The sequence below is a fragment of the Cydia pomonella genome, chromosome 1, assembly GCF_033807575.1.
Source record: "Cydia pomonella isolate Wapato2018A chromosome 1, ilCydPomo1, whole genome shotgun sequence".
NCBI lineage: Eukaryota > Metazoa > Arthropoda > Insecta > Lepidoptera > Tortricidae > Cydia > Cydia pomonella.
The window spans coordinates 49,345,834-49,373,506 of NC_084703.1; the positions used below are offsets into that span (position 1 = coordinate 49,345,834).

The following is a 27,673-nucleotide window of genomic DNA, read 5'->3' on the forward strand; positions in this document are numbered from 1 at the left end:
ACAATATGGCGTGCGTCACCTATCACTTGTAAGAAAGAAGCATACTATGTATGTTTAATATGGCCAAGCGCTTAATCTACAATCCGTCAAAGATAGGCAGACTTTGCTCTAAAAAAGGGGAGAGTTCTGCTATATACATTATATTTTCATAAAAAAAATCTATTTGTGGTGTTTCCACGGTCTGTCTCTCAAACTTCTCGGCAGAATTAGCTTGCTCCAATTTTATTTTTCTCGTGTCAAGAAACAATATATTTCTATGTATAAGTATCCCTTTTTACCCCCTGTTCTTCTTAACCCACCTCACTTATGCAGTCAAGCTCACCAGGCTAACAGAAGTTGGGAGCTCACATATGGCAGTGCATGTAGGCGGGGTAGGACGGCAGCAGCGCGCAAGCGAGAGGCAGCGAGCGGACGTCTCGCTCGCCCCCGCTGGCCGCCTGGGCACGCAGTTGCTCCAACCGGAGCTGGTTCTGGCGCTTCCATTTTGTTCTAAAATGGGAATACTGGTTTGGGTGGATTGTCAGCATTATTGTATGGAAAATTAGTGAATTATAGCATTTTTCTTGGCGAGTATGGACCTACATATGGACGCCTGCAACTGTCCAGTTTCTTTAATGAAGTAAGAGGCTGTGTACGCTTATATTTTGTTCTAAAATGGGAAAAACTTGTTTTATATATACTATACCATGCAGACAAGGATACTTACCTCTCATCCTGGTACCACGTTTTGACCTGCGTGTCGCTCAGGATGAGCGCATCAGGGAGAAAAAAGAAGAGAGGAGAGAAGAGAATGTATAACTGAGAATACAGAATAGATAAAAGGAGAATACTTTACCTTCTGTTCTGTTACCAGGTTTGCACCTGCTTCTCGCTCAAGGTCAGGGCGTCAGCGACGTCCCCGCCGTCAGTGATGCTCAGGTACTTTTGGCAACAGAACTTGCGGTCGAGATACGCACCTAGGCGTAAGAGGGAGCGAGGACAGATAAAGATACCATCAGACAGAGAAAGACAGACTCACCGCCGGTTCTGGTACCAGGTGTTGAATGAGTCTCACTTAAGCTGAGGGCGTCACCGACATCCTGCGGTCAGCAACACTCAGGTACTTTTGGCAGCAAAATCTTTCGCTCGAGGTATTCGAGTTGGGCGTTAGAGAGAGGACAGGTAAAGATACGAGGCGGAGGACTGACTCACCGCCGGTTCTGGTACCAGGTTTTGACCTGCGTCTCACTCAAGCTGAGGGCGTCAGCTACGTCCCCGCGGTCGGCGACGCTCAGGTACTTTTGGCAGCGAAATTTGCGCTCGAGATATGCAAGCTGGGCGTGGGTGAAGGCTGTGCGGCGGCGGCGGGGCTTCCGTGAGGAGCTGGCACGGGGTTGACGATCTAGGGAATATGAGGAATATTAGTATTTTTGCTGTTTTATTTCAAACCAATAGGCAATATCAGGAAAGCTACAGTCAAGTCGAGCTTTGAAAAACCTCATAAAGCATAGCAACCGCCGTAGAAGACAGCTAATTTCATATCTTGTAATTATAGGGAAATAAAAATTTTGTGTATATGTGGCGTATCTATAAAACCCATGAGACATCATCCTCGCTTGCTAACTCATGGGTTTTTTCTGAGAGCTTGCGAAATGGCAAAGTAAAGTAGGTAGGAAAACGAACCCTGGAAATTTTAGAGAATATTTTGCGTTATTTTGTGAGAGCCACGTATGATTCTCACCTGCTGACTCTTGGGTTTCCCTCTGTGATCCGCCAGCCATGACGGACGCGAAACCAGCCAAGAGTTGACTTTGGAAGGAGCTCTTCGACAAGTCCATGGATCTGCCGTAGATGCTGTCTGAGATCACAAAGCCTTCGTCCTCCTTACCTTGCTCGGGCCTGCGAAAATCATTTTTCATTTTTTACGTGTCTCTGGTTAAAGTTGATTGTTAAGCGTATTTTTTGGATGTCTCAATAGTTTCAATATCTAAAATGTTGATAGTGTTTCGTACCAAAATGGTCAATGGGTGAAGCAACTTTTAAGTGCCACTCATTTGGACAACTCTGAAAACCCTGATTTAAATTCACCAACCATACAACTTTGTGGCAGTTATAAGCCTTGTCCATAATGGATTACTAGATCGACGTTAATAAACGAATGGACGGATCTTTACGGCACTTCCAAGTTTTGAATAAAAATAGGAGTCTTTTGGTGAAAAATCAGTTATATAATACATATATTTCAATTGTGGGGCCCATATGAGTTATGAATGTACGAGTGGCTTTTTTGACGTGACAACGTCTTATAATTCGATGGAGCCGGTTGCACGCACGAAAAAACATGACTCATGCGGCGTTACCTCGCTCTGAGGCGTTCCATTTAAGGCTTGATGTGCAAGCGAGAGCGCGCAACGAGCGACAAAGAGGCACAATCGGCCTCCGCGTTCGGCAGCAATTGTATTTATGCGTACAAATAAATGTAACTTGATCAATTCAATTTACCTCCTTCTCTATATCCATACAAAATATCTATCAAACAAATAAAATTAAAATTTTCTTTTGAAAAATGAAACCATTCCATCAGTATTTTATTATGACGTTGTCACGTTCAACTATCGTCAGTAAACCGACTTTACAGACAACCGTTTTTAGGTCACCTTTTGTGCCAAAAATACTTATATGAAAGCCAGTAGATTTCTAGGTTATTTAGGCTTTGAGTTTTTATCCACCATCCTTACCTGTACATATGAAACAGGTCACCATTATACAACTTCAGACTCTCGTTCCTCTCAAACTCCTCTTTGAAATATTCCGTCCGATTAAAGTCGACAGGCGTAGACCTCGCCGTTTCGGCCTTGTCCTTGTCATACTTGGACGACGCGTCGCTGCGGTTGTCCCCAACGGAGATGTCATCGTCGTTGTCGGAGGCTTGGCTGGTGTCCTGGTCTTCTGTGACGCCATCTAGGGGAGAAATATTAAGTTAAATAATCAATAAATATTCGGGGACAATCTTAAATATATCGACCTAGCTACAAACTAAGCAATGCTTGTACCTACTATGAGTACGGTCACGTCTGAAAATATCGGTACGAAAAATGTGCCTAAAATATGTATACACTACCTTAATATATGGGCAATAGTCGTGTATACATATTTTTGCCACTTTTTTCGTATTGATATTTTCAGATGTGACCGTACTAAGTGACGATATACTTACATAATTATATAGGTTAATACATATATATTTAAATCTTCGAGCAACACAGGGAAGGGAGACGGCATTCATACTATTTCCCCTCTGCCAAAGTATAGGCACAACTGTGCCTATGGCGGTGCATGTTGTGACTCGTCCGTACACAAAAAGAAATCAAGGTGTGCAAGATTTGTCTTTGACTCGTGTCATTTTCTATGTATTTGTGTCGTCATTGTCATTACAGATTGGATTTTGTATGTAGTGAGTGAGAAATGCGACTGTGTGCACGTTCCCCCCGCAAAAAATGGCAGAAAGATATCGCATAGGCTCCTCCCATACGTCGTGTCGGAAGCCGGCGTTGCTCGAAGATTTAAATAGATAATATTAATTTATGAGGAGCAAATATTCATGATAATCCGGGACCTCCTGCTACGTTGGCAGGGTTACAAGTGTTACAACTGACTAGTCTAGTCTACGCGAGTCTTGTCTTTTTGCGGCGGTGGTTGTTGTTGTGTGGGTCTTGTCTTGTTGTCTTGTTTGTGTGTTGTCTTGTCTTGTTGTATCATGATCATATTACTTTTGGATACCTTCCCCCAAAGATCTTGACAAATAATCGTATGCATTTTGAATAGATATATTATTAACAGTGATCGGATTTTCCGGTGAAACACCGTGGGATACCAAGAAGAAAATGTAATATGGATATGACCAAAATTCCCGGATTTCGTTTGAAAAAAAAAATATCGGTATGATAGGTATACTTAGATCTTTATCAATGCATTGAACTTGCTTTTACAAACTTTCTTTTGTAATTGTTGAAAGTACATATATCGAAATTGCATAATAATAAACGCCCTGGCGGCATCCTAGGTTAGGTATTATTATATGCATATTATAAATAGCCTATACCTAAGAGTTAAAATGAATAAAGAAAATACTAACGCTTATTATATGCATAATGCACATACACTTATTTTCCGAAAATATTTATTTTACGTGACAAAATGTTACTAAAATTTACTAAATGAATAAGTTACTGGTTATTCAACAATATAAGTTGTGGAATCCCGGGGTATATCCATATTAGTATAATGTTTGAGGTCATTCGCCCCGTGTTGCAATGGGAAATCCGATCACTGATTATTAAATACAATTGTACTGTTGACGATTAATTAAACTCGTTTTCTTTTAATACTATTAAGTATTATAAGTATGTCACAAGTTAAATACATTTCATCTTACCTACTCGTTAAGAGTGTAACTTACGAATACCTACTTTAAAAATTACCTATTCTAGACAGGGTTAATTAATAAAGAGGGCAAAAAATCCCCGATGAGCTGAAATTATCCTTCTTTTCCAAGTCAGTTAAAATAAAGATGAAAGTTAAAGCACATCAATGCTACAGAAAACCTTTCGAAAAATCCACCCCTAAAAACCGTTCTTAACCCTCATTACTTACCTAAACTCAAACGTACCCGCCCTCATTCACCATCTTTACTACAGCGCCATCTCTCACAAAAGCGCGGTACCGAAAACAAAGAGCTGACACTTGAGCACAAAGGCGGGAATTTAAAAAAGGAACGACTATAGACACGGTCTCTTCTCTAATTAAGCCCGCGGGCTGCCTGAATGGTGTTTTACGCGCGAATCTTCTGTATGTCTTTTAATTTGTGTAAAAGTGTAGCACGGGCTGTGTACTGAGTAATGGTCTTTATAAATTCTTTTATGAATGCTCCCTGGGATGGCGTACCAGCATCGTTATGTGTCTATTCTGTAGGTTAAAACGGGATGCAAAATCTAATTTTTCGTGTGATAGAATGAGACGACTGATTAGTAAAACGTAGCTATGTTGTCTTTCTTCCTACGAGTGAGCGCTAAGAAACGAGATGAAGATATAAACCCTTGATATTGGGAACCATAAGATACTTAATTTGTAGCATAAGCGATCGAGGAAATAGATTCTATATTGGACAGCTCTTAGCATAAGTATGTACAATCAAATTTAAAAGAATCAATTTTAACGGCCGTACATACCTAGCCGGGACTCAGGGTAAAATTCAATGAACATTTTTTTTTTAATCAAGTAACATGACTCATACAATTTGTTAGTATACAATACAATATTGAAAAAAAAATACAATATTAGAAAAGAAATAATGCAGCAAGGAAAAATTTCATTCTGAGTAAGTTTATGTGGCAGTAGCATTAACATTCTTTTTATGACTTTTCCTGACGTTTCGAGCGTGACGTCATAGTCACTAAAACGTCGCATTCAAAACGTTAGGACGTCTCGTTAAAATAATGAACGAAAATTGTGAAATTTTAATTCTGAATAAAAGGCACGTTGTCGAAAAAAGGTCACTGATGAATATTTGAATAATTCAGACATTCAAATAAAAATGAGGGACGCATTTTGGGGTTCCGTGTAAGTATTAAGTACAGTCAGCATCAAAAGTAGCGGATCAAACAAGGTTTCAAAAGTATCTACCATTCTGTAACAGCTTAACAAAATGTGGTTCTATTTGTAGAACACTTAAGACGTTAAAAGATATACCTTTGAACGTGAATTGTATGGATTTATCAATATTTGGAAAAGTTACCCGGAATATCAGTTACTTTTGGCGCGTTGTTCCATCCGGTACTATTGATGCTGACCCTACCTACGATAGGGTCATAAGTTATTGTTAAAATCAAAAATCTTGATAAGTGCTAACACTTTCACATTGCCGACTGTACTATACTTCTTCAAAATATTTGAGTCGTCAAAACGAATCATTTTTTATTTACTAGGAATGTACTAGTAGATAAAGGAGACCCCAAAGATCAGCTTGTATGTACCAAATTATTGTACGTAGTTATTTTCATCTGAGTTACATATGTACCTACTTGCAGTTTCATATCACTATGACTACTTGAAGTTGGTCAAAATTGAATTAAAAATTTACTTACAAGAGTTTTAAAATAGTACATTGTGCAACGAGGAGGGTAAGAGAAATTCTGGATACGAGGGAATTAAAGACCCGAGTTTGCAATCTTCTTACCCCCGGAGTTACACACAATGTTTTTTATCACACTTGCGAAGAATAAACTAAATTTTAAACAAAATCATTCTAAAATACGGTGACATATCAAACATTCGTCCGCCATTTTGTAATTCTCGACAGGTTAGGCATCGAAGGCACAGACCTATTCGGCATTCAGCCACGATTGAAAATTATGTAAAAATATTTTAAACGGCTGTTAAATTAATCAAATTAATTAATTTCAAACATAAACAAAAATATTAAATAATAAACGGCAGTAATTTAAAAGTAAAACCCATTTATGCTTCTTGTTTTATATGAATAAGTGACATTTATTTCCTTACCTCCACCTTCCGTATTTCTCATGTTACTTCATATCGAACAATGTGGCAGTCGGCCCCGACTCTAGTTTGTCTCTATAGCAATTTAATGTGATTTCAATAACGATAATTGGCAAGAGACCTGATGGTATGTCAGTGATACCGTGGAGGATGGGACGAGTGTTGGTGTGGGACGCGACCTGCGTGGACACACTGGCACCGTCTCACCTTCACGGTACTACAAAGAAAGCGGGTGCGGCTGCCGAGGCTGCCGAGACCCTCAAAAGGAGGAAATACAGGGGTCTCGACGCCAATTATAACTTTGCTCCTTTCGTTGTCGAGACCCTCGGTCCGTGGGGCCCGGGAGCTCAGAGCATTTTTAATTATGTGGCCAAACGGCTGGTTGACGTTACAGGGGACAAAAGAGCTGGCAGCTTCCTCGCTCAACGAATAAGCGTTGCGATTCAGCGAGGAAATGCTGCCAGTATCTTTGGCACTATGCCCTCTTTAGATATAGATTTTTAGTTTTTAATTAGTTTAAGTTTCTATTGTACTTTTATTCACATTTTATTATCGTTTGTCTCTTAATAAAAAAACAACGGATGCTTGACATGCGTGACATGGGCGAAAAAAGTTTGCGTTTACGGTAGGTGGAGGTAAGGAAATAAATCTCCATGTACCAAAAAGTGTCATCAAAAAACCTTAAATAGGTGGCGCCACAATACCTAGAGTACTTGAACAAAAAAATCAAATCATAGACAGCGCACTTCACTCCGTCAATAGCGCCTAGGTTCTTAGCTACTCTAGCGCTACTCTGGAGAGATTTGGAACTATTATTTATAGCTAACAGCTGGACACTTTTGCAACAGTTCTACCATAAGAGATGGCATATTTGCGTTGCCGCCATTTTGACGTTTAAATAGTACGTATAAACGTAAGTTTAAAATTACTTTGCTTTGTTGAAACTAAAAACACTTAAACTACTGATTTCTGATCGGTCCGGTCCAGCCGTATTCAAGAAACAGGATCTCAACGAATAATGAGAATTTCCTTCGAAATTTTGAAGTCGGTTACAAAACCTACTTTTTTTTCAAGTTCCCCGCTAAGGGTGTATCGTTATACGTGTTTAGATAGGCGGATTAAACACAAGACGTCATTATCGTGGAGGGCTCGCGTATTGTGAGTGTGGAGACTCTCGAGGTCTCGGAATAAATACTTGGCCGAGGAGAGGCACGTTTAGACGTGAGCCGGCTTTTCTGGGCCCGATCACTTGCGGGAATAATGTGAGAAAAAATTATTTTGAGGCATATATTCAATTATTTTATTGTACTTTGTATATTTACTTTACATATAAGTATATATATTATGTAAAGTATATGAAGGATGACTGGTAGAGGATGCCTCATGGCATTAAGTCCGCCTTTTGTACTATAAGGTTCTCTTTGGTGCAATAAAGATTAAATAAATAAATATATTAATTATACTTTACATGATTAAAATATTTATCGTCTCCTAGTAAGGTAGAAGTACTAGTGCTCGACGCTGCACCAGTACTCGACATGGGCACCTTATGTCAAAGTGACAAGGATTAAGTTCGAATACAGAAATATCTTCGTTGTTCAAATTTAACCTATATTTCCATGAAATAAAGTGCCCATGTCGGTGACTAGTGCAGCGTCGAGCTCTAGTACTTCTACTTTACCCATAGTACAAACTTTGCTTAGTTTGGGGGTAGCTACGTAGGTAGATTAGTAGTAATCTGTGTAAGATTTTCCCGACATATTTATTTAAATATTTTATTTTATATGAAATGAAATGAAATGAATTTGTATTTAATTGTTGGTATACTATCTTCTATTGAAATAATAGAGTCAAATCGCCATTTATATGTAGCAAATCGTTATATTGATAAAAATAATCTTTTAAAACATAAATCCTTGGGTAGGAAAAGCGTATTTCTACCCGGCTAATGCGTTTTCGAATATCGTAAATATCGTCGGGAGAGTTCAGGTAAATGATAACACATACAGCTACATGGCATACTAATTACAAAAACTTTTTAAGGACACGATATTAAGCTAAAAAAAGACAAAAATGGTAATGATGCTATCGGTACGAAAAAAAAATACTTGCCCATAACCATAACTGAACTTTCCGAATAGGAAAAATGAAAAACTTCATCACTCCTTTTTTGTGCCAGAGGTTAAAAATGGAACGTTGTATAATTTAAAAAGAGTTAAAAACTCTCTGCGTTATAAGTAGAACTAGCACAAGAATAGTTCGTCACGAAAGAGGTCGCAAATATAAAAATCCTTTTATCCTTTTCCTTCCTTCGAGCGAAATGAGACATTCAATTTGCCGTGAATAAACTGAAATGAAACGAAACCGGGTCAAGATCTCCGTGAATAGTTTTGTATGTTTGCTTGTAATTAACATCAGGATTTTAATGAAACTTAGCACTTAATTGGATTTACGTTGTTTATCCAATGTTGATGTCACGCTCTACGATTTATTTAGCATACAGTTTTTAGGGTTCCGTACCCAAAGGGTCAAACGGGACCCTATTACTGAGCTTCGCTGTCCGTCCGTTCGTCCGTCCGTCCCTCCGTCCGTCTGTCACCAGGCTGTATCTCATGAACCATGTTTTTTTTTTTATTCGTTTAAATTACATTTGCAACTTACAGCTAACACCATAGCGTCACAAACTCAGTCACTATATATAATTACCACATTCACTCCTCTCAAACATTCTCTTACATTCATTAATTAAGCTCGACAGCTGATAGCTAGACAGTTGAAATTTTCACAGATGATGTAGGTATTTCTGTTGCCGCTATAACAACAAATACTAAAAACAGAATAAAATAAATATTTAAGGGGGGCGCCCATCGATTCCATCCGTCTAGTTGTTGTTAAAGACAGTTTACTCTCAATGATGCTGAACCCCTGGAGCCAGGGATCTGTTTGGCGACCTCCCGCGGGCCGGACCGTACGCTGTCGCGTTTGGTGTCCGCGGGCCGGATTAGAACGCCTTGCGAGCCGAATTAGATCCGCGGACCGGGGTTTGAAGACCCCTGCACTAGAATAAGTAGTTAGGTAATATAGATCGAGTCATTAACGAAGACGCATGCCACAGACGTCTGTTTACTTCAATTGCGTGAAAATAAGGCGGTTATTACACTGAATGCGACTTCACTCCTATCCGATTTGAGCGAGACAATGCTATGCGCACATTATAGCAATATCCCGCTCGCACACCGCCTAAGTGAACTGAGATTTCCACGCTATTTCTTATGAGCTATGGAAGGTGGAGGTAAGGAAAGAAATCTCCATGTACCAAAAAGTGTCATCAAAAAACCTTAAATAGGTGCGCGCTACAATCCCTAGAATACTTGAAAAAAAAAAAACAAATCATAGACAGCGCACTTTACTCCGTCAATAACGCCTAGGTTCTTAGCTACTCTAGTGCTACTCTGGAGAGATTTGGAACTATTATTTATAGCTGACAGCTAGACACTTTTGCAACAATTCTGCCTAAGGAGTTTCTGTTCCTTGCCTCTACCTTCCATATTATGAGTTATCTATGACATGACAGATGCGACATGACACATGCTGTTTGCAAATAATCAGTAATGTGGTGTCTGTCCATGAGATTTCCTTCTAACAAAACATATCTTTATTTCCCCAATCACTTAAAAACAAAGAGAGATATCTTCAAACCTTCACACACATCAATAGTACAGTAATTGCTACTGACTTATGCCTACACACCTCCACCATTTTACACAAACAACCTCCCAACTCCTTCCTCCTTTAACACAAGGTCTGTTTTCCTTTGAATTACCTGTGTAATAAAATTGGTGAATATAACAAGACACAGCAGGCCACCCTCGAATGCGCACGCGTCAGACACGCGTCCGCCATTTTGGATTTTTTAAAACGTCCGATTTTAAATCAGAAAGGATGGCTGTTGAGACGTTTTTTGAAGTATTAGTTAGATTTTGAATTGACATTGGAATCAATGGGATGCAATAACCATGAATGGATTTTAAGTTGTTTTATTTGTCGGTTATTAGTTTGTGCTTCTGATGAATAAAACTTGATTTTTAAGTCAGGAAAATGATTTGTGTTGATGAGTGGTCAGTTTAGTTTATTTATCTCTCAATACAGTCTTCATAGTTAATGTAAAAGGATACTTAGCAATTACTTATCGTATAGTGATCGTTGGATACAATGTGAAATCTAATTGTGTTGTTTAAATGTCTGTTTTATATGTGCACATATTTAAATGGAAGATTATGGTGTTTTTACAAGCTTTTTTATTTACTTTCACCTGACCGTTGTCTGTTTGTAATCAAATCTTGCAAGTTAAATTTGATCCACTTCCCGGTTTCCGATTGAGCTGAAAATTTGCATACATATGTAAGTCGGGTGACAATGCAATATTATGGTACCATCGAACTGATCTGATGATGGAGACAAGAGGTGGACATAGGAACTCTGTCGAGTCTGTCTGAGGAATTTTTGGTACAAGCTTTTATAGCTGACTGTACTTTTCTTTTCACAGGCAACTAATACTCATCGAGCAAATTCTAAAAACCCCAAACACAATTAGGTTGCGTTGTTTTATCACAGAGTTCCTATGGCCACCTCCTGTCTCCATCATCAGATCAGCTCGATGATACCATAATATTGCATTGTCACCCGACTTACAGATGTATGCCAATTTTCAGCTTAATTAGAAACCGGGAAGTGGGTCTAATTTAACTTGCAAGATTTGATTTGACAGACAACGGTCAGGTGAAAGTAAATAAAAGCTTGTAATAAAATAAAACGTCATTTTTAACCGACTTTAATTTCATAGAAGGAGGAGATGCTGTATTCGGTGGCTATTTTTTTTTTCTTTTTTTTAAGTCTCCGTTTATCCCTTTAGTTGACTTTAGGCATTAACTTTGCCATTTGTGTTTTGTGCAGTAAAGTTTAAAAAAATAAATAGGACATCAAGACATCATCAATCAACACTAAAAACCATAATCATTGATATCTCATTCACGGTGTGGGGTCACAAATATTATCCTTTCAAATTCGTTGTAATCACCCAGTAATGGGTGACCCCCGGCGCTATCATGCCGAGACCCCCGCGGTCTGAGGCGATGCAACCCGAATAATCTTGATCGTTTGTAGTAAAATTGGCTTTACAAATTGCGTATCTAACTAAACATTAAAAGTATCCCTAACAACTTAGAATAAAAAAGATGTGTCTATATATATATATATATATATATATATATATATATATATATATATATATATATATATATATTCGAACATGGAGAACCAACAGCTATAACTATGCTAATAACAAAATAACAAAATAAATAGTGACACAGATATACATATAGAACACTTCAATTGTAGCCTACTTTGGTGTCAACCCCGTCATTGTCATTTTCCCACCATATTGGATAGAATGCGTCAAAGTCGTCCCGCCATCTCCTTTTCGATCTGTCTGCACCCCGTCCTGCACCGTCTATGGTGTTCCGTGGGTCTCACTCAGTAACCATTTTGGCTCACCTTTCCGGGTGCATGTGGCAGACATGAAACATGTCCAGCCCAGTCCCACTTAAGCTTAGTAGTCTTGACGTCATTATTACACAAATTAACTGAGTCCCACAATAATCTCAATAAGTCTTGTTTTGTGGGTACTTGACCTTTTTTATTCTAATTCGAGTTTGTGACTTCCGTTTGATAAAAAAAATCCCGAAAATAGGTCCAAAATACACATTAAAAAATTATAATACATTTAACACAAAAGCTAAACGAACGAATATTATTTCTAAAAATGAGCAATATTTATGTTTGAGGGAACTCAAGGATTCCTTTTTTATTTTTAACACAAAAAAAATAAAATTAAAAAACATGTTATCCATGCTTCCGGACACGCACTCCCATCTCGCTCACTCTTACACTCAGTGAGAGTGAGAGAAGAACACGAACTTACTGCAACTTAAAAAATAGCTTCAAAATTCATATTTTGCAAAAATAAACCTAAGTCAAAAGATACATCCATGATACTCCTGTTTATGTTTTAAAAGCGACATCTAGCGATCAATTCAGTAACTAATTTACATCATGTATACTTATGCGGCAATTTTAGATCTCAACGACTTAACATAACAGCAAAACTAACAACTTGTCAGTGTAAGCAATAATAATTGGACCCGGGTACGTCCTTAAACTACGTCAACAAGAGAGGTATGGGCATTGTGAATGTCATCTCGCCTGTGTGGTAGGGTACAGCACAGCGGATGTCATTCCAGATCTAGAGCAGAGCCCAACTGGGGAAGTACCTTACAGAAAATCGCAACCAAATAACACTAGACCCTACTCATAGTGTTGTGTTCCTGCCGGTGAGTAAGGTTGCCAGAGCTCAACAAGGGGCAGGGGGTTAGGGTCGGCAACGCGCATGTAACTCCTCTGGAGTTGCAGGCGTACATAGGCTACGGATACTGCTTACTATCAGGCGGGCCGTATGCTTGTTTGCCACCGACGTAGTATAAAAAAAGCAAATATCAAGATGGCGCAGTCGCACTCGTCAAGGCGACACAGGGGCAATCATCCGCATGCAACTAAATACTACTGTAACGAGCTCTTTGTCAACTCGTTTGCTGAGGTTTCATGCCTTTGTCCGTTTTGCTTATCAATTCAGTAGGGCTAAGATGGTCGGCTCTTTATCATTTGTCACCATGCCTGTCACGTTCTAACAAGTATGTAGGCGCAAAAGTGACGGGCATAGTGACTATGACGAGTGATGAAAATGCGACCATGATATCGCCGCAGGATCTAATTGCATGTTTAAGAATGTAAGAATCCGCATATAATGACATCGAAGGGAAGTGACAAATACTTACTGCTGTGGCGCAGCGACCTGAAATGGTTCTTGGCCTCCGACACCAAAGACCGCCATGCTTGTCTGTCCAAAACCGTTCTTGTCCCGTCGACGGCACCGAGATCGCTAAGGTCTTTTAGCACTTCGTGTCTCCAGGGGTACCTAGCGCGTCCAGACGGTCTTCGGCCATTTGGAACTCCAAAGTTACAAATACGACATAGAAATCGGTTCGGATACTATGGACGTCTGCAACTACTGAGGAGTTACATGCGTGTTGCCGACCCTAACCCTCCGCACCCTCGTTGAGCTCTGAGGGCCTACCGCGAACCACGTTCGACGTGTTACCTCTCTGTCGCACATGTAAACTCGTCCGTAAGTATGACAGAGAGACAACACGTCGAACGTGGTTCGCGGTAGGTCTTCTGCTCTAGTCACCGGCAGGAACACAACAGGAAGGGTCTTAGTGTTATTTGGCTGCGGTGTTCTGCAAGGTACTTGCCCAGTCGGGATCTGCTCTAGATCTGGAATGACATCCGCACACAATACTAGCCAACGTTAGGTATGTTCCACAAGTTGAATGTAATTTTTTTTTTTTTTTTTTTTTTTTTTTTTTAATATGAAGTTGAATGTAAGAACTTCACTTCGTTTCGCTCGCACGCTCGATTATTAAAAAAAATGTTACCCTTTATAATACGTTGTCTGTTGACAGCATAATTGGAACAATTACACACCCAGACGCGTTTTTACAAAACGTCTACTTCAAACATCTCTAAAACCCAAGTTTTCCGAAGACGCCAAATTTACCCGTCGGCCATTTTTCGACTCCATAACGAGGCTAATGCCGAAGGGTCGTAAGCGCCCTGTATTCTGTATGGGCACTCGACGTTTTCAACGACCACGCTGGACGACACTCGAGTGGGTTGTTAGTTTGTAGTTTTCTAAGTTTTCGCACGTACAGACGCCATCTGATATATAGGGGCAGCCAAGGTATTCACAAATATCTGAACACGCCTCTATTGTCAATACGTTAAAGTGCATGTTCATATATTGGTGAGCACCTCGGCCGCTCTGATATATCTGATTGTATCTAATCTGTAATCTGGTGATTGTACTAACAGCATTCTTTACTGACCATCGGTGTAACTTATATGTTTGGAATAAGGTTGAATTGTTATCATGTAACAATGTAAGTTATGGTATTTTATGGTGGAGTCACTGTAAGTCACTGTTAGTTAATATGTATGTACTTCGGACCACTGACATAAATGTTTCGGGCACTTCGGACAGGCAGCCAAAGCTTAGTTTAGAGTATGCCGTTGTCGGCAGAGCAGTAAACGTCATCCAGGGGCCCATTTCTAGAACGGTATAGGGACCGTGCGCGTTGGAGGGTCTGCCATCTTGTGGCCTGAATCGGAACAATAAACATGTACATGTACACGTCACGTGTTTTCTTGTGCATAGTAGGTTCTGCCATCTTGTGGGCTACATCGGAACAAGAAACATCACATTTACGCCTCGCGCCAAAAATCTGACGGCTCCTGTGCTGCCTCCTACAGTTCATGCACGCTCCCTATTAGACTAATATTATTGGTCCACGAACTGTCAAGTCGTATGGGTTACCATGGCAACACGCTAATAATATTAGAGTAATACCGTTCGAAAAATGGGCCCCTGCTCATACATCATCATGCCTACTAAATTATTTAGTTTTTGAAGGCGATGCCAAATGAAAAAATACCGGGCAAGTGCGCATCGGACTCGCGCACGAAGGGTTCCGTACCATTATTTATAAAAACCGGGCAAGTGCGAGTCGGACTCGCGCACGAAGGGTTCCGTGATTCGATAAAAAATATGTTTGTTGTATGGGAGCCACCCCTTAAATATTTATTTAATTGTGTTTTTAGTATTTGTTGTTATAGCGGCAAAAGAAATACATTATCTGTGAAAATTTCAGCTGTCTAGCTATCACGGTTCATGAGATACAGCCTGGTGACCGACGGACGGACGGACAGCGAAGTCTCAGTAATAGGGTCCCGTTTGACCCTTTAAGTACGGAACCCTAATAATAGGGTCCCGGTTGACCCTTTTGGGTACGGAACCCTAAAAAAAACATTATTTGCTGCCAAACAGGAAAAAATACGAGTAGTTAGTATCAAGAACTAAATTAATGAGTAAACTATGTATTGTTGTATTGTATTGTATTGTATTTTTTATGCGAGTAAGTGCAGCGTTTTTCGTTGTCTAAAATTTTGTTTTTGCTGTGGGTTACTTTTTGGAAGAAATTCGCTTTATTTCGGGATAGGGACTGGACAAGGATAAGTGGGGTCTATAAAAACTATTTTGTGCTTTTTAGTGGGTTAGTTTTTTGAAGACGGTTCCCCCACGGCATGTCGACAGCGAGGCCCAAAGAACACTGCGCAGGGCCGGAGGCCAGGGGCCTATTTCTCGAACGGTATTAGCAACAGTATCAAACTGCTGTCATAACGGTTAAAGAGATTTAATCTTTGTTAATTGGCTACTTGACAGTTTTTTGTAAATAATGTCACACGATCTTGATTTTTCTGAGGATCAAATGTCTTTATAGAACTCATGGCATTTAAGCAACACAAAGGTCAGAAATGAGAGTTAAAGTCTGACGCTCGCACTCGACGATTGAAACGCCTCTAACAAAATGATAAGGTGATGTGACGTCACATCATATAAGTCGGTCCTAAATGTATGGAAGATCAAGGAAATTGCCATTTTGACCCTGAAATATTGCGTTTATGTGTATACTTATCATACAATTTATTTTTAATTAAAATGCATGGAATCTTATGGTAACATTTTTTGTCTATTTATGAAAGACAAGAAAAAAAAATTTTTTTTAGACTGTAGAGCGTTGTATTTTTTTATAATCTCAATATAATTTATTGGATTCCACTTTTTTTATAATGGATGGGTCATTTTCTATCCATTTAACTAAATTTTGTTATAATATTCAACATGTGTCAAGTACCCAATTACTTATGTGTTGCAGGGTGTATGATTGTAGATAAGTAGTGTTAGAATTATGGACATTGTATGATATAATTCATTGATGTCCAACACTGAATTGCGTACGTAAATACTATTTTAATTAAATTATGATTTATCATGAATATGGTAACGTTATAATGTTCATAATTTAGAATTAAGAAGTTAAACTGTTATGAAGATTTAAGTCCCCGCCAACACATACTGTCACAGTGGCGCCATAGTTTTATGCACCGTCCACCAACGTCGGCCGGCGGGGTTCTCACAATGAGGCAGTATGCGTTGACGTGAACCGACGTTCGATTACTAAGACAGTATCTGCAAGTTAATTGATATCCATGTACCGTTAATAGTTTTCAATGGTTGATATTAAGTGAATAAAAGTTGTTAAAGTGTCTTGAGTGTTTTACTGCAGCTCGCTGTCCTACAGTAGTCATAAAAAAAAAGTAAGATAACGTAAAAAAGCGTGATTGTTTTACTTAAATAGGACGGTGAACGATTCATTAAGATTTACTGATTGTGTAGGCTGTAGTCCTGCTCACGTCTCATGAATCACCCTGTATTGCACTGACTTGCTTCTATAGGTAAAAAACTTAAGTAAGTCACCTGTTGTATGTAGTTGTGACGTGTTCGAATAGAAATTTATTTTGTTTGTGTGTGTCTTTTAAACATGTATTGTCTATTCGAACACGTCACAACTACATACAACAGGTGACTTACCGCCTACCGCGTACCACGTTCGACGTGTTGCCTCTCTGTCACACTTGTAAATTCGTAAGTAAGTGTGACAGGGAGGCAGCACGTCGAACGTGGTTCGCGGTAGGCCCTCTGACGTGCACACGGCGTATCAACTCCCTTTTGTAACGTTCTTAAAATGCTTTTCTATTCATATACATGTAACTGAGCATATGAAAAAACTAAATAAGATTCACTGTAACTAATGAAAAATGCATGGAAACTAAAAATTAGCATGCCTGATTAAACAATTAGGTCCTTGCATGCGACAGTGTAAGGGCGACCGCACACTTGCAAATTGGCGGCTTATTAGGGCCCCTGCACACTTGAACACGTACGTGATATGCTGATGAGGGTGAAGAGCTTTTGGGAGCACATAGTTATGTTAGGTGCCGGCAGGATCGGGCAATGTTGGATATAGGAAAGCTCTTCTTCCCCGCGTTGTCCCAGCATTTGTATAGTTTACATTATTTGTATAGTTTAAATTTAATTTAATTGTGGTGTTGAAACTCTAGGTCCATGGGGTCCCAGCGCGCACAAGTTTTTTGCAGAAATAGAGAAGCGTCTGGTTGACGTAACTGGTGACCGAAGAGCTGGCGGCTTCCTCGCACAACGTATCAGCATTACGATACAACGAGAAAATGCCGTCAGCATACTTGGTACAATGCCTCAAGGACTTATTTTAGAAATAAGCTAGTTATAGTAATCATCTGTATATATCCACTATGTATATTGTTATCTCAATAAATATTAAGAATCTTAATAAATCTATTTGATTTTGATGTCGAACGCTTCAGCATAATATATATGTACTAGGTTTATAGATTTCGCTTTTTGTAAAAAAAATGTCGCAGTTATATTATATTGTCCCGGCATATTGCCACGGCTCATGGGAGCCTGGGGTCCGCTTGTCAACTAATCCCAAGATTTGGCGTAGGCACTAGTTTTTACGAAAGCGACTGCCATCTGACCTTCCGATCCAGAGGGTAATATAGGCCTTGTTGGGATTAGTAAAAGCATTGCCATATATCTAAAGAAGGGCCTAACGGGCACTAAGAATGGTGCTAGTTAAATGGTGTCAATTACGAATTCGAGCCAATCGTGCAGTCTAACGCAACTAGTCGCTTTGCGGCGTTAGACTGCACGATTGACTCGAATTCATGTGCGTAAATTCATTATTGTAAGGCTGATCTCTCCCTTCAGGACGCATATCCCAACCTATTCTTTAGGTATTTTGTGAATATAATCACCGTGATTCTTTTAAAGTCCGTTAATTTCTAGGGTGCATTCCTGAGCTTACTACTTAATTAAGTAACTTTCTTGAAGAAACCCGACCCGACGCAGCGACCCGATGGCAGCTGGAGAATCCGCAAAAACGTCGAAGTCGAACAGATAGTAACTGAGCCAAATATCATGGATGTCACAAAGGCGCAAAGGCTGCGGTGGCTCGGTCATCTAGAGCGAATGGGAGCCGATTGGGCAGTGATAAGAGCGTTTGAGGGAAAACTGACAGCACGCCGCCCGGCCGGTCGACCTAGGTATCGATGGGCGGATGTGGTGGACACGGATCTACGCGAGCTCCAGGTTGAAGACTGGCGAGAAACTGCACAGGACCGGGATCGGTGGCGAGCAGTAGTGTTGGAGGCCAAGCCACACTTTGGGTCGCTGCGCCAGAGGAGCAAGGAAGTTGTTGAAGAAACCGGTATTCTAATTAACTCAATTTTGGAGATAATCAAGGATTTATTTTTATCTAATAAGGGTTCTACGATCGTGTACCTTTAAGGCCTGTTGATTGATTAGTTTAGTACGAGTTTATACATTTGCTACTAAACGCAAGTATATACGAGGGAGCGTGCAGGAGGCAGCACAGGAGCCGTCAGATTTTTGGCGCGAGGCGTAAATGTGATGTTTTTTGTTCCGATGTAGCCCACAAGATGGCAGAACCTACTATGCACAAGAAAACACGTGACGTGTAAATGTGCATGTTTATATATGGTTCCGATTCAGAGGGCCTACCGCGAACCACGTTCGACGTGTTGCCTCCCTGTTACACTTACGTGCGAATTTACAAGTGCGACAGAGATCATTGAATTGATATGTCATAGTTTTATTTGGTGGATTTAACCGTTTAACAGTCAGATGCGTATCAGAAATTACGGAAAATTTAACCCTGTCGTTTAGAAATGAAGTTTAAAATCGTTGTTATAGGGTGGTCATTTTTAGGGTTCCGTAGCCAAATGGCAAAAAACGGAACCCTTATAGATTCGTCATGTCCGTCTGTCTGTCCGATTATGTCACAGCCACTTTTTTCCGAAACTATAAGAGCTATACTGTTCAAACTTGGTAAGTAGATGTATTTTATGAACCGCATTAAGATGTTTATACAAAAATAGAAAAAAAACAATACATTTTGGGGGTTCCCCATACTTAGAACTGAAACTCAAAAAATCTTTTTTCATCAAACCCATACGTGTGGGGTATCTATGGATAGGTCTTTAAAAATGATATTGAGGTTTCTAATATAATTTTTTTCTAAACTGAATAGTTTGCGCGAGAGACACTTCCAAAGTGGAAAAATGTGTGCCCCCCCCCCCCCCCCGTAACTTCTAAAATAACAGAATGAAAAATTAAAAAAAATATATATGATATACATTACCATGCAAACTTCCACCGAAAATTGGTTTGAACCAGATCTAGTAAGTAGTTTTTTTAATACGTCATAAATGGTACGGAACCCTTCATGGGCGAGTCCGACTCGCACTTCCCTAAGAACACCGTGTAAGTGATTTTTGTCTATTCGTTTTGAACATATTTCAAAATGGCCGAGCCATGGAGTTCTAATACCACCAGAACAGGCGGCGCAACCGAAAACTGCGTCGTCAAAATGATATTTATATTTTAAGATTTTTATTACTGTATGTATGTTAGTCTGTAAGGTATGTATATATGGGCCATAGTTGCCTGAAAATAAATGTTTTTTTTTTAATTGCATAATTTTGATTTGCTTCGTATTTATTGACTCACAACATAAAAACACTTATATTAGGTATTAAATGCCTTAATCACAGGGTATAAAATTAAAACTAAACTAGCCATAAAATAAAACTATTTAAAAATTAAACTAATATTAAATAAAACTAAAAGTAAAAGATATACTAATGAACAAATTAGTTATAAAAAGAATACCCCTTCTAAAGCCTCCGCCTGCGGCAAAGATCCCATAACGCTGGCCGCGTTACCTCTCTGTATTGCCAGGGATATACGCTGGGAGAGGTAAGCGCCAGCCCTATGGTCTCCAGTGGCGTTTTTTTTTTTAATTTAATTTAATAAATGCTGTAGGGTTACTTTTTACGAAAGCAACATCCATCTGGGCTTTCAACTTAGAAGGGAAACTAGAACTTGTTGGAATTATGCAGTAGCTACATTTGACACATCAGAAATACAAAATATAAACAGTGCATTATACCTCCGCGCCAAATGATGGTGATTACATTTTCTATGACGGCTGATCGGTAATCATATGGCGCCTTCGAGCAACACCGGCTTCCGAAACGTCGTAAGGAAGCGATATCTTACCGTCCAAATCTTTCTGCCATTTTTCGCGGGGGGAAACGTGCACACAGTCGGACTTCTCATTCACTACATACAAAATCCAATCAGTAATGATGACAAAAATACATAGAAAATGACACACGTCAAAGACAAATCTTGCACACCTCGATCTCTTTTTGTGTACGGACGAGTCACAACACAACATGCAGCGACATAGGCACAGTTGTGCCTATGCTTTGGCAGAGGGGGAATAGTATGAATGCCGTGTCCCTTCCCTGTGTTGCTCGAAGTGTGGCGCTTTCCATAGAAAAAAAGCGCGGGGCCCGGTCTAGCGTTAGTCATCATTCAATCACTTAATAGTCTAAGTTCGTTAGTAAATAACTGTCCAACCAAAGTGGATTACAGTCTACGATAAAACTTTGTATAGAAAAGGAAATTATTATTATCTTATACCTTTAAACGAGCAATTCTTATATATATATATATTTCTGTGATCTCGGAATCTGTACCCCTAGTGTAAATAAATTCGATTTTGAAACGTGACGTACGCGTTTGCGTTTAGTCTCATTTTGTATGGGTTTTTGAACAGCGCGCCAAGCGGGACGTTTTTGAAAGTCAAAAATCTCATACAAAATGACACTTAACGCAAACGCGTACGTCACGTTTCGCTGTCGAAAATATTTACACTAGGGGTACGGAACATTGATCTTGGATTGCTTAAATTTTTTGTAGGAAGCAATATAATTTGGGCAGGTTCAACGCGAATCAACGCCGTAACGCGGACATTAATAGTACATAGGTATATAACTTTCAAACAAAAAAGGAGAGTACCGTCGGTTTATCGAATCATATCAACACTTTTGTATAGGTATGTGGGAAGACGAGGGTGGGATATTCTAGTAGTTTTTTTTTTACATTATTTGTATAGTTTAAATTTAATTTAATTGTGGTGTTGAAACTCTAGGTCCATGGGGTCCCAGCGCGCACAAGTTTTTTGCAGAAATCGAGAAGCGTCTGGTTGACGTAACTGGTGACCGAAGAGCTGGCGGCTTCCTCGCACAACGTATCAGCATTGCGATACAACGAGAAAATGCCGTCAGCATCCTTGGTACAATGCCTCAATTTTCAATTTCAATTTTCAATTTTTTATTCATAAAATATTCATTTTACACGTCAAATTTATAACAAACAACATACGTAGTTAAATAGGTACATATATATATTATTAAGTCAATAAGTAGTGTAGGTACATTTTGTTCACAATCATTCAGATTACAATATTATTATTTTTTATTACCTGATTACATGTGCATTTATTATTAATTCATTGAGTACTACCAAAAAACTCATCGATCGAGTACAAAGCGTCAATTTCAAGTTTTGCTTTTATCTTATTAAGGACTTTATTAAGGACTTATTTTAGATTCTTCTTCCTCGCGTTGTCCCGGCATATTGCCACGGCTCATGGGAGCCTGGGGTCCGCTTGACAACTAATCCCAAGATTTGGCGTAGGCACTAGTTTTTACGAAAGCGACTGCCATCTGACCTTCCAACCCAGAGGGTAAACTAGGCCTTGTTGGGATTAGTCCGGTTTCCTCACGATGTTTTCCTTCACCGAAAAGCGACTGGTAAATATCAAATGATATTTCGTACATAAGTTCCGAAAAACTCATTGGTACGAGCCGGGGTTTGAACGCGCGACATTGCAAGTCGCATGCTCTTACCGCTAGGCCACCAGCGCTTCAGATTAAAGCTTATTCATTTAGTTTAGTATTTGTACAGCTAATGTAATCTCTGTGAATATATCTATTATCAAAATAAAAATATTATTGTGGTTTAGTCGTCATTATATTTTCTAATTTAAGCAAAAAGTACGTTGCTAATAGTTTATCAATGAAAAAGTATGATTATTCCGCCATTTGTCGTTTTATTGACGCGATGTAGGCCTGCGGCGGTATCATGGTCGCCTTTTTATCACTTGTCATGTCTTGTGTCACTTTCGCACTAACATACTTGTTAGAACGTGACAGACATGATGACAGATGATAAAACACCGACCATATTAGCCCTACTGAGGCTCTCTCATCACTTATCATATATCCACGGTTGAAAATAGTATACATATTGAAACGTAATAAATATAAGAGCCTCGGTAGAGAGTACCATTTTGTACCTTTTGGCGTTGAAACTCTGGGTCCATGGGGTCCCAGCGCGCACAAGTTTTTTGGAGAAATCGCGAAACGTCTGGTTGACGTAACTGGTGACCGAAGAGCTGGCGGCTTCCTCGCACAACGTATCAGTATTGCGATACAACGAGGAAATGCCGCCAGCATCCTTGGTACAATGCCTCAAGGGCCTATTTTAGATATAAGCTAGTTATAGTAATCATCTGTATATATCCATTATGTATATTGTTATTGTCAATAAATACATTTTCAATCTGTATACATATTTCAAACAAATGTTACGGTTTTATTCTCTTTTTGCCGGTAAACCCAGGAAATAAGCGATGTTACATTACATGTTACAAAATAAATGATTTTAGGGTCCCGTATCTGAATGCCGACGGGAGAGAATTTGTCAATAATTTCCTTTTCGATACAAAGTTTTATCGTGTAAATCCGCTTTGGTTGGACCTCCCAGAACCGATTTTAGATATATATAAAAGGGGCCCTTTCTATAGAGCAATACAAATATAGGTATAACAAGCTACCGAACCAGATAAAAAGTAGGTACCTATCGAAAAAACTCCTCTATTTACAAATAAACTAAAAGCTTTTCTATGAGAAAAAGCATATTACACTATTGATGACGACCGATCTGGCCTAGTGGGTAGTGACCCTGCCTATGAAGCCGATGGTCCCGGGTTCAAATCCTACCCAAATATTTGTTCCTGAGTCATGGATGTTTTCTATGTATTTAAGTATTTATAAATATGTATATAATATATATATATCGTTGTCTAAGTACCCGCAACACAAGCCTTATTGAGCTTATGGGACTTAATCAATCAAAGCTGAAATTATTGGAATTAATTTCAGCTTTGATGATTCATTTGAAGACAAGTCACATTTTCCAAAAGTGCAATCTAATTTGAACCTGAAATCGGATGGCTAATGTTGAAATTCTATTGGCGCGTATGTGGTAGATAAATCGTACTATGCCTGGAAAAAGGGTTAATTGCCAAATTTCGTAGTTCTAAGTCAACGGGAAGAACCCTATACATTTTGATTCCCTTGAGAGTGTGAAAGTAAACGTTTTTTGCGGTATAAACGGCCATATCTTTTTTTTACGTTAACTTAGAAGTTTGATTTTTTTCACAGCTTCAAAGAGCTGTAGACCTGAGTATATGTTGTTAAATTCAATTCGATACCTCCATCCGTTTCCAAGATAAAGGGTCTTAACAGACAGACGGACGGACGGACAGCCAACAAAATGATCCTGGCTCCGTTTTTACGATTTGAGGTACGGAATCCCAAAAGAGGGGAAACATATGCTTAACTTCAAAGTTCAACCAAAAAATGGTATGTAGTTAAAGAACACAAATTCATAAATTGATTGGTACAGGTATTTTTATTTGTCAGTTTGAATTCGCTGCGCTGCAGAATTAGACTATACTTAGCTATAGGTAAATATATTCAATATAAATGAGTAAACGATACAAATATAAACAATTATTAGTACAAAAATAAAGATATTTATACAAGAGGTACCGTTAAAAAAATACAATTCACTTTCAAAATTCGAAAAGTGGAATCTTGATCGTTATAAGTACTTCAAGGCACGAGGGTAAAACAAACTTTGCTAACAACAAGTCTTCGAGTGAAACAACATTTTTCACTACATGCACCAACGCGAGGAAAATTCTATATGGAAAACATTACAAATCTAATAAAAAAGAACGCAATTAAATATTTATCATTCAAAAATTATCACTTAAAAGTCAATTCCACCATGAGGAAACAACATTAAATTATTTTGCCAATCTAGTGGATAAAATGCAACTTTTTCTATCACTTTAGTTACTGTATAATATTTTACTTGTACCTCTTCACTGAGATTGAAATGCATTGAAATTGAATTCACTAAAAGTTGTACAGCAAATAATTAAAAATAAACTCACCCGACACCGGCCGAAGAACATCTCCCAACAAATCTTTGATCAGAAACGATTTGTGGCTGTCCTGCATTCTGCTCAATCGAAAACTTATTAAAAAACTAAATTACATTGTCTTACTCATATCTTCAACACTCAAATATCTCTTGTATTTGATTAATGCAGTACTTATTTTTTAAAATGTCTTTTAAGTTTATTTGTAAAAATTGCAAATTCGCAGAATGCAGCGCGCGGCCTCCCCGCGTACCCCGTCAAACTGTCGGCCATATCCAAAACGCAACCGACGCGAAAATTCTTTTCATTTAGCAACGCCCCTAACCGTCGTTACATACATTTTCTTGCGGTTTTGGGCCAAAACACCGCTTAAACGGGCCTTAAAGCGTGTTTAGCATGCGCGGGGCCCACGGGCGGGGCCTCGAACTCCACCCTTCGCGCCGCCACCAATAGGATCCCTCCAAAGTTTTGCGCTTGAGAGATTCTTAAGCATGCATTCAGCTATATCGAGTTGGTTAAAAGCTGTTCGAATATAAATCGAAAAGTTAGGGACCTGTACCAATTAAATTTATAGTGAGGGTCGACTTTTGTGGAATAAAATATGAGTTTTAAATTGTCTATGATTGGGAGTGAGTTTTTAAGAGCGTTCGAGTGCTCGGGGCTTAATGCGAATGTTAGAACAAAGTGATGTTTTGCTTTTTGCTTGGTCTGCGTAGATTAGGGAGATGTATGCGTGTACCACGATTGTTTCTAGAAAAGTCAAGAGGGAAGAATAGCTTTTCGAATCTAACGAAATAACGGTAACGTTTCTATGAAATTCCATTTCGGGAGAAAACGGTTTTCACTAACTAAATCTTAACAAATCACTTTGATTTTATTGTCGCTCGCTTTAGGATAATATATTCTAGGTTTATAAGTTTTGCTTTTTTGAAAAAATAAAGTAGGAAGCTCATTCCACAGCCGAAGCGTTCGCGGGAGGAAATTCCTCTTAAACCGCACAGTACGCGACCATTTAGGTTCTAGGGTATGAGGATGGACACCCTGCCGACGGCGAGCGGTGCGGTGATAGAAAGCGGCCGTTGGCATCATGTCAAACAATTCTTCAGAGCACAGCCCATTGTACAAGCGGTAGAACACACACAAGGAGGTGACTGTACCTTATTCATAGGGTAGGGTAGAGCAACAAGTAAATAAGTATCTTAAGGATGATGACAAATTGTTTCAATTTATTTTATAATTATGGAGTTAGGTAAATATATGTTAATGTAAAAGCCCGACGTACGGTAAAACCTAGGATTTACCGGTATAACCTTGATTTTACCGATGCCGGTCGGTAAAAGCCCGAAATGTTAAATAATTATTGTTCACTTCGGGCTTTTACCGACATTTATTTGGTAAATCCTAGGTTTTACCACGGCGACCGGTAAAGGTTGAATCATGCACTGGTTCTTGTCATTATTATATGAAAATCTTGTACCAGGTGTAAGGGACGTTACATGTAGCCCCATTTAGAGTGATGCGTCGTATTGTTTCGGCTATTTTACTAGTCATCTAGATCTAAGTCTCCCGGTTCTGCTGAAGGTGAGAATGAACTCTACTCACTGCTAATTCGAATACCGTGAGCAGGTACGTAAGTCTTGGGAGCAGAGTAATGTACAGTGTGTCACATACCCTCTGTAGGCAATATGCCCAGTTGGTGAGAATTCTCGGGCTGTAGCTACTGGTCATTTGTTGTGCAAGCATATAAATACCATTCGAGATCTCAAACTTGTAGACAAAAACAGACTATTTAGAACCCACCCAGGCAGTCTTTATTTTTGAAGTTCCAAAGTATGGTATGGTTTCAAAATAAGTATTTAGCTTTTTACCTTTTTAGGGTTTCGTAGTCACCTAGAAACCCTTATAGTTTCGCCATGTCCGTCTGTCCGTCCTTCCTCGGCTTTGCTACGTGATCGTTAGTGCTAGAAGTTAATATTTTCGGAAAGAATCGCTCCGAAAGAAATAGCCGCTCGAAGGAATTAATATTTTTAATTATTCTTTTTTTTATTTTTGTAAGTGGCCAGTGTTCATTATAAACAAACACGTTTCTCTAAAAAGTTTTTAATCGATTAGTTGTAACGAGTGGGTAAAGAAAATGTATAGTGATGTATTCTATTAAAAAAATCGGCCAAGTGCGAGTCGGACTTGCACAGGAAGGGTTCCGTACCATTCCGGTCATCCATCCAAGTACTGACCCCGCCCGACGTTGCTTAATTTGAGTGATTGGATGAGAACCTCGAGATTGTAAACTAATATTTATTTTATTCTGTTTTTAGTATTTGTTGTTATGGCGGCAACAGAAATACATAATCTGAAGTAATTTCAACTGGCTAACTATCACAGTTCATGAGATACAGCCTGGTGACAGACGGACGGACAGCGGTCTCAGTTATAGGGTCCCGTTCCTTTGGGTACGAAACCCTAAAAAACACCCTGTTACTGGTAACACCACAGGTAAAATTAAGTAAATACATTAATTTTATAGCTTATTAAAGAGGCTAGCTTTGGTAAATAAGTTGGAAAAAATAATTTTTAAGTTTTTATTTTTTTGTATGGCAATGTGTCCTATAATTGATGTCGTATAATTGCCTTTACTATATGCACAATATATGTGACGCACGTCAAAATCGGCTAGCTAGAAAAAAAAATTGAAGAAAGATCTTTTTTTTTTACCCAAAATATACATTTGGGGGGCTGACATTTTGCATACTTGCTACTAATATAAAGCCACATCATCAAAAAAAAACAAGTCAAAACTCGCTGAGGGCAGATTCACTTAGCTTATCCTGGCATGGTCTTAACCTTTTTAATTTTTG

At 39.0% G+C, this 27,673-nt stretch overlaps 1 protein-coding gene across 1 annotated transcript; it reads right to left on the reverse strand.

Moving 5' to 3' along the window:
- LOC133525829 (homeobox protein GBX-2-like) lies at positions 1 to 27,673 on the reverse strand. Its single transcript, XM_061862229.1, has 5 exons — positions 24,831 to 27,673; positions 2,718 to 2,940; positions 1,721 to 1,878; positions 1,192 to 1,381; positions 1 to 489 (listed from the first exon to the last, which is right to left on the reverse strand). Exons 1-5 carry the CDS (start codon positions 24,895 to 24,897, stop codon positions 345 to 347), a joined length of 783 nt encoding a protein of 260 aa, XP_061718213.1. The 5' UTR covers positions 24,898 to 27,673; the 3' UTR covers positions 1 to 344.

Bases quoted from the DNA above. Each gene is read 5' to 3' on its own strand.
- LOC133525829 (XM_061862229.1), bottom strand. From the start codon at position 24,897: ATGCAGGACAGCCACAAATCGTTTCTGATCAAAGATTTGTTGGGAGAT. The intron at 2,941-24,830 runs GTGAGTTTATTT...TTTCTCCCCTAG, and splicing joins TGTTCTTCGGCCGGTGTCGG to ATGGCGTCACAGAAGACCAG. The intron at 1,382-1,720 runs GTGAGAATCATA...CATATTCCCTAG, and splicing joins GGAAACCCAAGAGTCAGCAG to ATCGTCAACCCCGTGCCAGC.